This window comes from Lacerta agilis, chromosome 11 (assembly GCF_009819535.1).
Source record: "Lacerta agilis isolate rLacAgi1 chromosome 11, rLacAgi1.pri, whole genome shotgun sequence".
Lineage (NCBI taxonomy): Eukaryota > Metazoa > Chordata > Lepidosauria > Squamata > Lacertidae > Lacerta > Lacerta agilis.
Window position 1 is genome coordinate 41,776,866 of NC_046322.1, and position 17,355 is coordinate 41,794,220.

The 17,355-nt window shown below is 41.6% G+C and overlaps 1 protein-coding gene across 2 annotated transcripts in view; it reads right to left on the reverse strand.

Annotated features, from left to right (window-relative positions):
- The window catches only part of EPB41L4A (erythrocyte membrane protein band 4.1 like 4A), a 93,735-nt gene that overhangs the window by 8,134 nt on the left and 68,246 nt on the right, over positions 1–17,355 (reverse strand). For both annotated transcript variants that reach the window (XM_033163671.1, XM_033163672.1), the window contains exons 13-18: positions 15,660–15,781; positions 10,894–10,972; positions 8,702–8,785; positions 6,868–6,981; positions 6,351–6,428; positions 3,742–3,861 (exon numbers count right to left, since the gene is read on the reverse strand). In XM_033163671.1, coding sequence (XP_033019562.1) covers positions 3,742–3,861; positions 6,351–6,428; positions 6,868–6,981; positions 8,702–8,785; positions 10,894–10,972; positions 15,660–15,781 — 597 coding nt within the window. The remainder of the gene's footprint in view (positions 1–3,741; positions 3,862–6,350; positions 6,429–6,867; positions 6,982–8,701; positions 8,786–10,893; positions 10,973–15,659; positions 15,782–17,355) is intronic.

Consider the following 17,355-nt stretch of genomic DNA (forward strand, 5'->3'; position numbering starts at 1 on the left):
TTTGCTGGATGTTAGCATGCTGCCAGCAGCAATAATATGCAAAGACACATGGTAATGATGTAGCAGAACAGAGGCAAGGTTTTAGTCGGCATGTCCTGCATAATATAAAATATTGCCATTAAGCCTCCACTGAAAAACAGAATGTAGCTGCTCTGCAGTTCCTAATGGCCTGTTCTTAGCAAGGGATGAGGAACCTGTTGCTGGACTGCAGCTCCCATCATTCTTGGTTAGTGGCCAAGCTTGCTAGGGTTGATGGCAGCTAAGTCAAGTCCAACAACTTCTGGAGAGTGGCAGGTTCTCTATCCCCACCAAGACAGCTGTTGCAACAGGAGCAAGCAACAGATGACTAGCAGATCAACAGGAACTGGGAGCAGGATCTAATTCCAGCCACATCACTAGTACAGTAGCACCAATCAGCATGCTTGCATACATCACTCCTTTCTCCTTTAATGTGTATAGAGAGTAGCTCAAATGAACAGTAGGCTTGCTTAGGGAGTAGTCAGGCACTCGAAGACACTTGTGCATAAACCTAAAACCCTAGATGGCCTGAACCGGCATAAAACCTGTACGCTATACTCATAATTGTGATTTTCGGGCTGGTTGACTTTGCTCCACTTGCAATGCCCTTTTAGCTTCAGTAACCGCTGAAGAATCCCACTAGGATCAGAGCTAATGCGAGGGCGCTTCCCTCAAAGCTCAAAGCAGCCCTGCACAACTTGTGACCCTCAATTCCGAAGTGCACAATGCTTGTACAGCAGGCCATCAGTGGCTCAGTGAACTTCACAGTTTTCTGCCTGCCCAGGACTATAAAGACATGAGCGAAATACTCAACTACATGGCTGGTGGTCTGTATTCAGCACGGAGAGCTGCAAGTTGTGCAGGCCTGCAGTTCTAAAAGAAATCTGTGGTGCACTATAATTTAATCGGGAGAGAGGTATGCGTGTGGCTTTTTGTTTTTTCTTCTCATTTTTTTTAAAGAAACTTTAACCAGCTCCTATATGCTGATTGTGTCTGTATTACCTTCTTTTTGCTTGCATTTTCACCTTTATTAACAATTCAACAAGAATTTATGATTTGCTACCAGGCAACGTTTTGTGCTTTTAACTATGGATTTTTTTTTACAGCTATTCTTAATTCTAAAAAGCCCTTTGGCAACACAGATGTTTTGTTTGAACTCTTAGAAATGATCCCCACAGCACTGGAACACTGAGCTTTTTATGCTCACTGTTGTCGTAAAAAAGAAACTTCTTTTAACCTTCCTCACCCCATCCCCAGACAAAACACAACGCACGCATCCCAAACACAAACCCACACACCCACACCAGATCACTAATATCCCTTATTAAGCCAATTAAAATTGGATGACCAGGTATATTCAAGCATTTATAAAGTTAACCCTGACTCTCTTAAAATGCATCTAAAACTTAAGTGTTTAAATGACGCTAAAGACAGCTTTCGGTGTCAGAGTGATAGCAGGTGTCTCTTTCAAATGTATTTCGTGTAGGAGGGCAAGAGAAACTACAGGAAACACTTTCATTTTGGTAACAGCTGTACCAAAACAGGCATGAAGCAATGCTGGTTGGCTGTTGCGGGTGGGGCTTGAGGGGGCCTTTAGCACACCTACCCCACATCCATCACTGACAGGCTACGAGAGGCTGCTTGGTCTCCAGCCCTTAAGAGTCTGCAAGCGTAGTACAGAGGGTGCACTTTTACTGCTAAGTGTGTGATTTTCCCAGGGGCGTTAATCTAAGTCAGTGTCACACAATCACTTTCTATGGCATAACTCCACAAACCTGGATGGGATTAGTTTAGGTGGGGTTTCCCAAACTTGGGTCTCTAGCTGGTTGGGGTTTTTTTTGGGGGGGGGACTACAACTCCCATCATCCCTAGCTAGCAGGGCCAGTGGTCAGGGATGATGGGAATTGTAGTCTACAAACAGCTTGGAAACCCAAGTTTAGGAAACCCTGGTTTAGAGAATGGGTGGGGGAATCATTGGCCTTCCAGCTGATGTTGAGACTTCGTCTCCCAAGTAGCAGGGATGATGAGACCTATAGTTCATCAACTTCTGGAAGACCAGAGGCTTCTGACTTACATTGGTGAAGTTGTCCATTAGCAGAGCAGATGCTCTCCATGTCTAAAGTCCCAGATTCAGTCCCTGGCATCTCCAATTAAAAAGGATTCAGGACAGAAAATACCCCTGCAAGGAGCAGCAGACAGCAGCTTCCTTACTCCCTATATCGTCTTTTCACTCATGGTACCACTTTGTAATGCTTTTTCCTATTGCATTACATTAATTTTTTCAGTCAAAGAAAAAGCCAGTAAAACTAGTCAGTTAACAGGCTGTCAAATTGACCACAAGAGGGAGCCTGTGCTGTCTCATTTAAGTAACAAGTTCATCCAACGAAATGAAGTGGAAAGTTAAAACAAAAACAAAAAACCTTCCTGCGGAACAGCAGTTCTGAGGCAGAGCAGGTTTTTCTCAAAATGTACAAGACTTGGTATACTTAATTATTCTGAAAATCAGAAGCACTCTATAGTCTTGCAATACGAAGATTTGCAAATACCATTTAAATTATGCCTGCATGTGTATTGAGTTAAGGCAGCATTTCTGTGCCGTCTTCAAGATGCAAATACATACTTTTAACACAGTTATTGATCTGATTCTCACATTTCCCCCACAGAAGTATTTCATTAGTAGAAAGGGCTATCTTGTAGGAAATTTACATAAAGTCACGTGCTGCAGTTCTTAAACAACCACTCTAGTCATGGGTATAAACTATAAGTCATGCAATCTATTTTTGGAAATGTATCTAAAGTAGGTGGGGCAATTGGGGGGGTTCTTTCTGAGCCAGAATTCAACAACCCCCTAAGGTCATTTTTTCCACCCATGACCCTGGAACTGTTCAGCTTATATGATCCTATATGATCAGTCTTGTTTCGTTTTTTTCCCATAGAACCAATATCTATGATTCGCAAAGGGTGTTTACACTTATATGGCAAACATGAATCAGATAGGAAAAATACACAAGAACTCATTCCCCATTTTTAAATATGCCAGTTTTTAAAAATCAGTGTGTGATTTGGAATGGGCAATCTGCATATTCAGCAAACTGCATAGCAATTGTTTAAAATCCAGCATGAAAATGCTTCTTAAAAATAGTGGCAGGTTTTGTAGATAATAGGAGTCTAGGACATTTTAGAGATTTCCAAAATAACACACACTGATTCTTTTTCAAAGAGTGTCATGTATTACAACATAAAAATAAGTAATCTATAAACCTTTGGAACGGGATATAGTAAGTGAGAAACTAAGCAACTGAAGTCTGGTTGTTTGCCCAGGAAAATAAAAAGTGGAACAGTGACTGATTTTAGCCTCTTGTCTTGTGATTCATTTCATTTTGGCTGGAATTGTACCTGCAATAAGAGTTAATAGGTCTAACACATTTAGTCTGAATTGATTGTATTATGCAGCTGACAGTATTTAAATTCATTTCCACTATAGATCTCTCTTCCTCTGCTCTGCAGACTCTATGCTAGATTTTGAAAATGCCATTTGTAGTTAGGTAGGAACTGCATGAATGAACGTAAACACGTACATATCTGTATGTATACATTTCTCTTGTTGGAGGATAGATAATAAAATATGTAGCTTTCACGTATGCAAAAGTAGAGAGCTGTAAAAACCTTGTTAGGAGCCATTATTTTAGATGCATTATAACAAGTTTAGCGGGATTAACATACGATCGAGATCTGTGCCTTGATCGCCGGTGGTTGGGATCTGATTGGTTTTTCTCTTTTTGCCGCCTCTGCACTGCTTCCCACTGGGGACCTGAATCAACCATGTCATTCTCCTGTCGTACCCTGAGGAAAGAGTGAATGTTGAGAGTGAATATCTGATGGATCAGCATTTTAGTGATTTTATACCACTTTCTGAGAAAGTACATTCAGCTTCAATTTTGTGAAAAGCTTTTTCATGCATGCAGGAGAGAGAAAGAACATTATGAGACATAATGCATGCCAGGTTGTATACACTTGTAACTCCCATTGATTTCAGTAGGAGATATTATATGCATAACAACATAAAAAAAATCTGCCTTAGAGTTGGTCAGAATATTTATCTAGTATGCTATTCTCTACTCTGACTGGTAGTTCCCAGTGCCCCAGAAATAAGGTAACAGACAAGACCCACATTGCTTTGATTTCTCTGTCATATATGCATACATGTGTACACACAATCATATTCATGCTGTTTAACTTGCCGTTATCACTGGAGTTAAAGATGCTGGGAGCAATTCAACATAATACTATGGGCAATCATTCTGTTAATACAAGCATTTCAGCTTGCCAGACATAACAATCCCTTCTCTCTTCCTGTTCTGAGGGTTCTGCGGATCCCCAGATGAAATTGGGGGGGGGGGGCAAGGGAGGCACAAAAGAGAGTGGGGAAGCTTTGTGCTAATGGAAGTCATTGCATAGACTTCTACTAGTAGGGCTCATTAAATATTGCCTGTCGCAATTTTCTGTACAACTAAAAACATATTTTTCATAAAGCAGCTTTGTGAAAAGTCCTATGTTCTTGCCTCATGGGATGACAAGGTTGCTAGACTGGCTCCTTGCTCACAAGCAGCTCAGCCTGAAATGGATGGGCTGGATCTGGGTACAGGTAGTGTCACTGGGTGGGGTGCAGCTGGGTACACTTGCCCTAGGCCTCAGAGGGCTCAGCTGGCTGGAGGGCCTCATCAGGGGCCTGCCAGGCTTACGCTGTCATGCTGTCAGGAGCTGGAGTCAGGCACAGGTCAGCAATAAAACAACAAAGCACCCAATGTCCACGAAGTTAACTATTTATTCAAAGAAACTAAAACGGTGCAGGTCTAATGAACACAGCGACTCTTCCCAGTAGATTTTGCCCCAATGAAGCAGTTGCGAGCACTGAAGGTTCTGCCTTCCCACTGCTCTCTAAGGCTCCTCCCCTGGTTCCTTCTCCAGCAGCCTTAGGCTCCTTCATCTTGTCTCTCATTGCTCTGCCCTCTTCATTCCTCTTTGTGTTCTGGGAGTCCACGGGGGAGGAGAGGTGGTCGGGGGAGAAGGGGGGAAACTCCCTGGCTTCTTCAGCAGCCTTCCTCCACTCTGCCTCTTGGCTACCTTCGTCTCCAGACTCCGCTTCAGCCTCGGAGTCATTAAACCCTGTTGCCTCTCCAGCTTCTGACACCTTCTCCTCCCAGTCTGCCCTCTCTTCTCCTTCCAATCACTTATCGTCATCCCACCACCAATCCCCTTGGGGATTCCCCAGCTGGTGCCTCCCACCAGTCCTCTGCATCCAGCCAGTCCATGACACATGCTAATAACTTTATTCTAACAAGACGCCTGACCTGGGCATCAGACAAGCTCTGCACAGGCCTGGGTGGTGCTGATGGGAGGCTGAAAGCTTTCAGACTCAGATGGCTTATGAACCTAAAGGAAGCCACCATGGAAAGGAAATATAGGCCAAGACTTCCTCTTGAGAGAGGACAAAGGGGAATGGTAGGCTGGGTTAGCCACTGTTCCCCTATGCTGAGCAAGCCTTCTCTGGTCTACCAGACAGGAAAGGATGTGAAGCCAGTGCTGCCCAATGCTCTGAGGAGTTTAGGACCTAGAAACTGTGACACCCCAATACTCCATGTTTGTTTGTGAAATATTAAAGTACTGAAAGGGCAGAAGAAATCCAGTTTTTACTAACAATGACAAGAAAAAAAACTGCTTCTACAAATTGATTAGCAAGGCAAAAATGATCCATATAGATTTATATTTAAACAAAGTGTGCCCTAAGTTAGACCAGTGGTTTTCAGCCAGTGTGCCATGGCACCATGGAGTTCCTTGAATGGTGGTCAGGGGTGCCATGGGCAACACTGGCCTCTGTCCCTCTTTCCTTCCGTCCCTCCCTCCTCTGATGCCCTCTCACATCTCTGCCTCCCAAAGGTTTGCACATCTGTTTGCTGCAGCAGCCCTGGCTACCAGCTCCGCAGGCGAATGGTGCCTCTGGGGCTGGCCAGGGGGTGCTTCCCAGGTCCCTGTGGGGGGGAAGGCATCTCTCTTTGGGGCGGGGGGCAGCCCAGAGACTAGGGGCAGCAGCAGTGGTTGGCTAGAGGACTCCCAAGGAGAGGGAAGAGGAGACTGAGGGAGCACTCCCCAAGGGAGGGTGTTTGAAAGGGGGTGAGGGGCTCTGTAGGTAAGGGGTGACATAAATGGGCTCCTGAGCCCTGCAGGGGTGCTGCAGAAAGAATGTAGTTGGTAAAGGGAGCTGTGGAAACAAATGGTTGAAAACCACTAAGTTATACAATTTGTTTCGAAAGCTGGCACCATTTCTTATTCACCTATGTCTCTTCTTCCGATGTTCTCTGTTTGAGTTTTCTGATTCACTACCACTGCTGGTATTGCAACGGGATCGTGATCTAGAAAGGAGGCAGGCGGAACAATGTTCAGAAAACAATTAAACTTGTCTTATATTATTAAATTACAACACAAAACAATGGGAACATTTTGCTACGGAATAATAGGTAAATTCTCACTGTTGCATCAGTCCTGCTATGATAAATGTTATGTTGTCCCAGTTCCACTATTCCTTTGCTGATGCACAAGGAGCTGTATCAACAGGCTTGGGAGAAGCCCGAGCTTTACAGAACAACAACAACAACAAAATACTGGGATGGGGGAACCAAAAATAGCTCAATGGCTATTGAGCATGCTCAGTAGCTGTGGAATGTCACTGTTCATTAGAAAAGACAAATGGAGTAGAATGCCCTGCTGGTTGACAAGAACCCTGAACATGAGCACCTCCTGCTAGGAAGAGACAGTGCACTGAAACATTTTATTGAAGACCCAAACTCTCACCTTCGTCTAAGTGGCACTCCAGGCTCATTTTCGCTCCCTCCTGAAGGGTGTCGTCGTCGTGAATTAGGAAATTTCGGAGATCTGTTGCGGTCACTGGGAGAATTATAAAGCCCACTAGGGTCAAAGAAGATTGAAAATCAACCAATAAACCCCCTTGATATTCACAGCAAGTATTGCAAGGACAGACTCTCCTTTATTTATATTATTACTTCGTTGATAGTGATGGCAAATAATGACATTTTCTACACTGATGCATATGTCATTTTAACAGGTACATAGGGAAGATTTGGCCAAGCTAAGATGAAATATATTATGGCCTTTTCGGAATAAATTAAATATATTATTCTGAACTCTGCAAGTAAAGAACAATTGTATAGAAATGAATGTTTACGAGACAGTAAACGCATTTCCACTGATGCAATTGATTGAAGTAGTCATAAAGCAGAAGGGGGGCATTATTTCATTCATAGGAGGATTTTTTGCACACACACAAAAGTCTTCGCATACACTATTTCCTTATAATATTAGTGAAAATAAGACCTGCACTGACCACTGAAGTCAAAAGATGTAAAGAACCTAGTTAGGAACAGAATTACAACTTTATTATCTGCATATATCATCTCCACAAATATCGTTCATTAATATTCATTAAGAAATTCCTAATGCCCCATAATTCCTAATGATATTAATGAATCACCAAGTATTCACAGTTCATTTACATGAAAAATATGCAAGTGGGGCCATGACATAACACTTGGATCACCTAGAGTTATTTTTTTTTCCTGGCGTCAGCCTAATGGCTTCAGGTACAGTATGTGTGCTGAAGTTTTGCCTCACTCATTCAATAATGTAAAAACGTACATTTACTGGGCTTTATATTTTGAGCAACTGAAAAGTGTTTGATTAATACAATCTGTAGATCTTTCTACAGACATAAATACTTGTTTACATCAATATGTACCGGTATACCCCGTATATGAAATGAATCGTGTCACATATTTTTGCCAGGAAAATATCCGAGGCACTCCTACTGTAAAAAGAGCTAAACATGGTGGGAAGGAGCAAAGGGATGGGTCTGCACTGCCACCATCATCCACTGTGAACAGCATGTTCCCACACATATTTGTGTTCAACCCTTACGTAATATGGAAGTGCACATGGGTACACCTAATGCATTTTTGCACCCACATCTGCACCCACAAAGCATTAGCAAAGAAGCCTCCTTCTCTGCCCTCTCCATACAGCTACCCAGAGGTGCTGGAGGGAATGGAACAGAGATAAGGAAACACTTTATCCTTCCCCACCAATGACCTATCCCCTGGAATTCCACATAAACACATGGGAATCCACTTTCCTATGCCAAAAAACCCACCCACCCACCACACTTCTTTCTCCTATTTTTTCCTCTTCTTGTGACAATCCCTGGTGCTTTTTGGTCTCAACTCTCCATCTACAGGGATAGCAGTGTCAAAGGAAAAGGAAGAACGGCTGCTGGCAGCTCCCCTTAAGGTGGAGATCAAGTTGAATGTGGGCAAGCACATTCCAACCTCTCATTTATCAGTACTTAGCAGGCAATGCCTAGGACTAGGAATTGGTTTCACACTCACACCCACACACATTTCGGATGCAAGGACAGGGCACCTCTACCATGGGCAGAAACTTCTCCTGCTTACCCAACACTCTTGTTTTTGTCCTGTTGTCAGCACAGCCTGAATGTGTTCGGATGTCAAAAGCAGTACACTCACAGGTTTTTAAAATGTATATACTTTGCTTAGCAAAGATAGATAGATAGATAGATAGATAGATAGACAGACAGACAGATACTACTGCTTACCTCTGTGGGCAGTTTTCTTCCCATGGTGCACTGGTTTTGCTTCTTTGGGTTTCTGGGCTGCTTTCATTTCTTAATTTTTTGAAACTAATAAAGTATAGAAAAATAAATCCCTTAAGAGGATCAAATCATAGAAATGAAGGAATACAAAGGTGTGTTAAAACTTTCTAAAATTTATTTCTACAGGTTTTGCTAAGAAGTGTGCATGAACATGAAAGCTTATACCCAGAACAAACTTAGTTGGTCTCTAAGGTGCTACTGGACTGTGTGTGTGTGTGTGTGTGTGTGTGTGTGTGTGTGTGTTTCAAATTTGATTACCTAAAGGACCAACTTCCTCTGTATAATCCTGCCCCCAAACTGAGAAGTTTCACAGAGTCTTTTCTGTAGCAGTCTCCTTTGCTCAGGGACTTCCTTCCCTGAGAGATCCATATGGAGGCCAGTAAACACTTTCAATTTTAATCAGGATTTTGATCCTGCCTAAATATTTTGGCTGCTGTGAGTTTTGTTGTTTGCTACACTTAGTCCATCTTGTTCATACAGTTGTTCTATATATATATTTAAAATAAAAGGAAGGCAAATTATAATTCCCAACATATCCCCCTGCTACTAAACCGAATTTGGTCCATTTTTATAAAGATTCCCCCCCCCCTGCACATTGATATGCAGAATGCTGTTATGTCTAAGGAAATTGTGTGTGTATGTGCACATGTCCAATATGGCTTTAAAGCAGAGTGAACTAATCCAGGCTGCTGGATTGTTTGCATTAGATTTCTAAGCTATTTGTCATTTGTAGCAGACACACATTTCACAGCAGTAATGCTAAATCGCAGCAGCTCTCTAGATACGAGGATTATCTCCTGCCGAACACTTAAGAAGGGGATGAACTGGTTCAGATTCTTCACAGAAGGCTTGGGATGTGTATTTCATGTGTGATTTCTGTTCCTTAATTTAGAGTGTATACAGATAGATAATTGGTTCTCTTTTCGGCAATGAACAAGAGGTTAAGCTTTGATCATTAGGCTTACAAGTATTACTTGGAAAGCATTTCTAATGTGTTCTGTGAGAGTGATTATCAGACCTGGAACCAGGTTAGACCCTCTTAACCAAATTAGTTGAAAATGATAGACAAGGGCTCCTGAAGTAAGATTCTCAACAGCAAAGCTCCAATACTTTTTTGGCTTTCTTCACCCACCAAGGCAGGACTACTGAAGGAGTTGCAGTCTGAATCCCAGAGGCACCACCTAGGCAGCCTTACAGGCCACATTAGTTGATTCAGTACTTGGTCTGATGACCTAGGGAATGATCTGGCCCTATCATTAGGCAGATGGAGAAAGCTGTCTCAGGTAGCAGATTTTTTTAGGTATCCTTCAGTAGCACTAAATTGTTATTTCAATTTACTATAATTATTATTGTATGCTTAGAGGTGAGGAGCAGAGTCTAAGCTTCCTAAGTAAGAAGGCCCAGACAGAAGACCTTTGGCTTCCCATCATTCCTCACAGCAGCTGCTGTTTTGTAACCTGACAGACAGATAACGTCAGGGTGTGGCTTGGCCTCACAGGCCAAATTAGGGCCCCTGTTTGACCTAATCATGTCTGCAGGTTTCCTGCTGCTGAATTAGAGCTTCCATATAAGGAAAATGACCCTTCACAACAGCAGCAGTTGGTGATATCACCAAATGCTACTGCTGCAAAGAGTCATTTGCATGCACAAGTTCTAATGCATTTTGGTGTTCAGCTGCTATTTAACCCCCTGCTTTCGATCCATGTCTATATATGTCACAAAAGCTTATAGTGTGATAAAATGTATTAGTCTTTAAAGTGTCACAAGATTCTTTGTTGTTTTATGTGAAATTCCGTGGTTGTGTTTATAAAGTGAGGCATGGCTACTTAATTATAATGCACCAATAAAATGCAAGCTTTTTAAAATAAACTCTCATTCATTCTTGCATCAAAATGCAAACATGCAGTTTAGAGAAGTAGACTCTAGACTAATTATTTGCTTATGGGCATTGAATAATTCCTTCGCTAATGTGGGTCTGGGACATAGATTTTCCAAATCCAAGAAGGCTAACAGCCTGGAACCAGTCTCTGGTTCTTTCTGCCTTTAAAAACTTATCAGCATTTCAAATACATTGCTTCAGACTTGCTGATTCACCTTATGGCAAAATAAAGCAATAATAATTATAATATCACTACCTTTTTATTGGTGAGGGTGCAATAATTTTTGTAGTTCCTTCATTTTCTCCAGTTACAGTGTGATTTGTACAATGTGATCCTGAAAGATAGAAAATCGTATTTTTACTAAATGATTTTAGTGGTTCTCTTGCACTTTGCAACACAATATGCACCTAGACTTTTGTTGGACTACATCTTTAGTTTTTGACGATTGTAACTGTGGGGTGGGAGGGAAAGCGGACTGAGAGCTATGAGGGGAAAGTAGATATTATGAACATTTCTAACTTTACTTTTAGTGACTGCCTTTGTTGAAGCAGCAGTGTAAGAACCACCAGTTAGATTCTGTCCATAAGGCACATTTCACCACACTTGGACTGTGGCTGAAGAAAATGTGCTGGTGGCATGTTGTGCCTTTACCAGAGTTCGACAGTAAACACTATATTGAAAATACCAATGACAATGTTCTCATGGGAGTTTTTAACCAAATGAATTATCATCAGTTTGCAAATAGCTCTGTAAAAACACAATTTGCAGACTCCGTCATATATTGGATCAGAAAGAGGTCCACTCAATCTAAGCAGCAATCATAATAAACTGAAGGTCTGTTTTATACAAAAGCAAAGCTTTTCCAGTAGGACACATAGTGCATTATTTTTATAATTTACGGTAAAATGTCTGGTGCCAGAAAACGGAAGTGCCAAATGACGATCCTTTTGTCAGGCATAACGCTAAACAAACTAACAAATGCACGGATCAGAGTTTTTGTACTCTAGTTTTTAATTCCTTCTTCATTTTATTTTTAATAGTGCTAGACTGTTCCATCTCAGTGGAATTCTGAAGTAGTGCTGAAGTTCCAATTCATGATTGTAGTAGAAACAATAACTGAGTAATGAGTAAGCTTTGGTTGCCTGTAAACATTAACCACTGTGATCAAAGAACGGCAATTTATCGACACTAACATAGACCTTCCCAATATTAATGCAAAGCATATTGGAAATCATGCCAGTTTTGTTAGTGGGATGTTAAGAAGGGATTTTCTATACCTTGGTCCATGGATAATACCCCACTATAAAACATGCAACCTATATTTAGGATGTCCAAATCTTCAAATAAGCTTACTGGATCAAGTTGTTAGATGCATGTTTGAGCATTCCATTATAAACCAGATAATATACTCTGTTATAAAAACCTACTGTCATATGGCCTAATAAAATAAGTATATACTAAACAAAAAATATAAAAGCTATCAGGGGCATTACACAGCAATATCTGAAAATCTAAAAGATGTAATCTTATAACTAGTTTAACATATGCTTATACAATTTTTATGAAAATCACATAATCCAACACTGTGCATGTGAAGCCCTTAAAAATAATTAAAGCCCCACCAATCAGCTAGCTGGCAGGGGGCTGGTTGTGGCATAGCCTGAAGCCAGACCCCTGCTTCTCCCCCAAATGGCGTAACAACAGATTAGTAACATTTTTGAAAGTGTTTCATGCACAGAGCCCAGCTGTTGAACAGGAGAGGTAAGACTGCACATGCAGTGCGTATCTGAATACATGATTTCCTATCCGGATGCATATACAGTATTGAAATTTCTACCATACCTTTCTATGCCAATTATAATTATAGCAGTACAATGAAAACCAACCTGCAGCAATCTAACCGTGGCAATAGCAGCAGTAAAAAAGATTGCAATAATCCAGTCCTGAGGTTACCAGAGCATAGAATTCTGCAGCCAAGTTATCCCTTTCCAAAGTTGCCACAGTTGGGTTTACCTGCTGAAGCTGATAGAAGGCAGTGTTGAACACCAAGGCCTCATGTGACAGCAGTGGCTCCAGAAGGGCTCTCAAACTACAAACCTGCTCTTAGGGAGCATGGCCCCATCTAGAGAAGGCTGCATACAACTCAACCAGGAGCCTTAGAAATAAGAGGCTTGATTCACAGGCAACCAAACAATTGTGGACTTTAATTTATTGGGGTCTTGTTATTGTTAATCAACATGCTACTTCTCTTGGGCTCCATGATCACTGCAGATGGTGACAGCAGTCACGAAATTAAAAGACGCCTGCTTCTTGGGAGGAAAGCAATGACAAACCTAGACAGCATCTTAAAAAGCAGAGACATCACCTTGCCAACAAAGGTCCATATAGTTAAAGCTATGGTTTTCCCAGTAGTAATGTATGGAAGTGAGAGCTGGACCATAAAGAAGGCTGATCGCCAAAGAATTGATGCTTTTGAATTATGGTGCTGGAAGAGACTCTTGAGAGTCCCATGGACTGCAAACCTATCCATCCTTAAAGAAATCAGCCCTGAGTGCTCACTGGAAGGGCAGATCCTGAAGTTGAGGCTCCAATACTTTGGCCACCTCATGAGAAGAGAAGACTCCCTGGAAAATACCCTGATGTTGGGAAAGATAGAGGGCACAAGGAGAAGGGGACGACAGAGGATGAGATGGTTGGACAGTGTTCTCGAAGCGACTGGCATGAGTTTGGCCAAACTGCGGGAGGCAGTGGAGGATAGGGGTGCCTGGCGTGCTCTGGTCCATGGGGTCATGAAGAGTCGGACACGACTGAACAACTGCTCCTTTATGTAAAAAACCAAGCAGAATTCTGGGGAAAGAGAGGGAAGCTTGGACTTTTGGGAGAGCTGAGTCCTCTTTTACGCCTTTGTTAAACAGAAGGAAAAGTTCTGTTGGGAAATTGACTGGAGTGTAACACATCCACCTCCATTTGTGAGGTGTATGTTCAAACATGTGGATTTTATCTGGTTGCTTTTTCACACCATCACTATTGGTATGCGACTGTCAGGTCAGTCAACCATATCAGGATATTTCATGAGTGCTGCAATGGTATGCCTTAACAAACACAATATTTCAGTAATTTTCTCATCAGAACATTGAAAATCCATATTTGGCACTTGGAGGTAATCCATGAAACTAAAATAACTGATAAATTTGGTCCACTTAAAAAGAAAAATTGAATTTCTCTAGAACTGTGATTATATTCTCTAAATCTAATGTAACATGTTAGTTTAACCATTATTATATAATCCCATGTACATTCTTTAATTGTTGGACTTTAATAATTTGTACATTGCCAGTAATAAGCAGCAGGAAAAGATTTAAGAGGCCACTATTTACTTTCAACAATTAAAAAATAGGGAGTCCCTTAGAGGACAAACTACACCTTTTGAAAAGGTCTCTTTTATACAGGTATTAAAGGTGCAGAAGCCTTGACTTCTTTTATACCTGGTCAGTCTACCACCACTAGTCATAAAGGAAAACATTACAAATGTGTGTATAGTCCATTAGAAAGCAGATACACTGCTTCTTTAATAATATGACTTGTAGTATTTCTCATTGAATATATTGAAACTTTACCTTGTCCTTGACACACATGATCTGCAGAGTGGATCAAAAGCTTTTTTTTTAATAATTCAAAGTATCAGTGAAATATTATATTTATTCTATTCATTATTCACTTAGTTAAAGTTGTGCTTGCAAAAATACCCACGGAAAAAGACAGGAAGTGTAATGCTGCTTGAACTGTAAGCAGAAGCGAAGCAAGAAACAGCATAGCTGATAGCTCAATAACATCAATGTTATGCTGCCCTATATTATCCAAAATAACAAGCTGTTTCCAGAGGAAGCTGGGCGCTTGTTTAAACCAGAAAATGTGCAATAATCTGTAAGGAAAGGAGTGTCTTCCTGATACAAATACACACCGCAAATCGCTTCTAATTTCAGAGAAGCAGAACTACAGTCTCTCCCTAGGTTACATCCAAACCTGGAGGGTGGAATAATGTTTCTGCTGGAAGCACTAACTTCTGCTAGACATCAAAGAGACCATAAATAATGTGGAATATTCCTGGACCATGCAGCTGCCCAGCTCTTCTGAACTCCTTGCTTTAATAAGGTGTTTTTTGAGAAATCCCATGAGAAGAACTTGTCAAGATTTCACATCCAGGTTTCCCCGCCCATTATTTTTAAAATTCACTGTGGTATTTCTCTACTCTTTATATAACTATTTAAATAAACATGTGTGGAAGTTACTAGCATTTAAATTAGATGCTTTATTTTCAAATGGGGTTTTCAAAATCGCTCAGTACCAGATGAATTCTCCTCCCATCAACTGTGAAGCTGGAATCTCTTGCTTCAGTTAACTTAGGAGCCAGACTCCATATGAATGTTGGTCACAAGTTTAAAGAATGTGCTTAACCTAGCTGCTTCTGATTTAGAGAAAATGCAGCTGCAGGGGCCAGATTCAGATCAGGGACCTATCTGAGGAGGTCAAGGGACACGTGCAGCAGGAAGTAGAAGGTGAAGCCTCAGCCTTGGATTCAATAATGGCCCTCTCCCCACCGCAGTTGAGTGAGCCCAATGACATGGAGATGGAAGCTTCCCCATTTCCACACTTTCTAGCTCCTCAGCCACCCACTTCCAACCACATCTTATCCACCCACTGACTGATGCCCTCCACTCATTCCTTCCATGGTCAGCAGCCTAGTGCAGAGACCAAGATGCAGCTCTGAGTGACCAGCTGTGAACTCATCCAGGCTGCCAAGTTCCTGCTGAGGATCTCCCTCAGCATCTTTATTACGGCCTCTCCTTCCTGCCAGGGTGGACTCAACTAGCCGCCCTACTCGCTCCCCTCAGCAGCCAACTTTGGAAAATTTGGAAGGAGTCTGAAACTAGTCAATCAATTGTAGTTTTGTAACTGACTAAAGTATTCCCTTCTGCTTAAATTTCAATGTAACAGGAACTGTTCTGTTCAGCAACGCTTACCAATCTGTTGTGTTTTGGATGCTCTTTTTGGGTAAGTCTTACTACGACTTCTTTCAACTGTTTGGTCAGGTCGAGGAAGCTGGACAGAGATGTCTTTGTTCATTTGCAAAGCTGTTCTCCCACTAGAAAATGAAACAAAATGTACTTAACACATAAAAGCTGCAACATTTTTTAAAAAAAAACACTAAAAAAACTTGTTCATATTTTAGGAATAGAAATTCATCTATTTTAGTTCCCTCCAAAGCTCCCACTATTTACCAAGTTTCATCATGAGTCAAGTAGGTTTTCTGTACTTCAAACAATTAAAAGGAAAAATGTGGCCCATTGTCCTCATAATATAACAACTTCCTTCACCACCCCTCCCTTCCGCTGCCCTGCAAGTTTTCCAGTTTAATCTTAAGGTATAACTGAATTCCCTTCCATTTACCAGTATGTGTGTGTTGAAATGACACAGCAAATCTGAATTTTGTACTTCCATAACTTTCATCTTTGTTTGGGCCAGCTAAGCACTAAGTGAATCTCTATCAAGCACTCTTGCTTCCCTCAACAAGGTAAGTAACAAAACTTCTCCTAGCAATAAGTCTTGAAAGTGCATAAAACAGATGCTTAAAGGAGGTAGTTTTCACTACTCCTTTGGAAACGCCAAAGGTTGCAAGGCATATGCTCTGCTATTGAGCCTTCCTCACCTGTAAGGTGTTGGGGGTGTGCTACTCAAACCAGGGCCTGCCACAGGCAGTCTCCAGTGCCTTCACCCCTGCACCAACAGCATTCTAGTCCTTAGAGGAAAACCAGGCAGATTAGGCTTCATGGATCAAGAGCAGTAATAGTCATATTTAGATTTCTTATCTACACTTCATCATGAGGTCCCAGTGGGGGTTAAAACAATTTTAAAATACATTGAAGTCAGTAAAAGCGAATTACGGTCAATATAAGAGTGGGTACTAAAATATTTTATGTATCAAGGCAGGGTTAAGATGTACCTGAAGGAGCGTCTCCACCCCCATCATCCAGCCCAGACACTGGGGTCCAGCCCCAAGGGCATTCTGGTGGTTCCCTCACTGTGAGAAGTGAAGCTACAGGGAACCAGGCAGAGGGCCTTCTCGGTAGTGGCGCCCACCCATCAGATGTCAAGGAAATAAACTATCTTTTAGAAGACATCTGAAGGCAGCCCTGTTTAGGGAAGTTTTTAATGTTTGATATTTTATCACTTTTTTATTATTAATATTCTGTTGGGAGCCACCCAGAGTGGCTGGGGAAACCCAGCCAGATGGGTGGGGTATGTATAAATAAATAAATAAATAAATAAATAAATAAATAAATATTATGTTTTCATATGATGAAAAGGAAGATGACACCTATGTGGGGAGGGAATTCCACAGCTGAGGGACTGTTATGGAGAGCAGCAACCTCCCCAACCCCAAACTTCTAAGGGCAACAGAACTACCACAAGAACTCCTTTTGTTGATCTTAACACTGAAGAGAGGTGAATTTTGTGGGATGTAAAACTGTAGTCAAGTACGACATTCCTACAGTGGACATGTTAGGGATTTTTTTGTACCACTCAGGAGAAGGCTTCCTGTTTGCTCCTGAGCTGGGACAGACTTCTACTACATGTGACTTGAAGAGGGTGTGGTCTGTTGTACTAGCATGGAGGAGCACACGGCCTCCATGTTCTGATCAGTTGTGTTCTCCATTT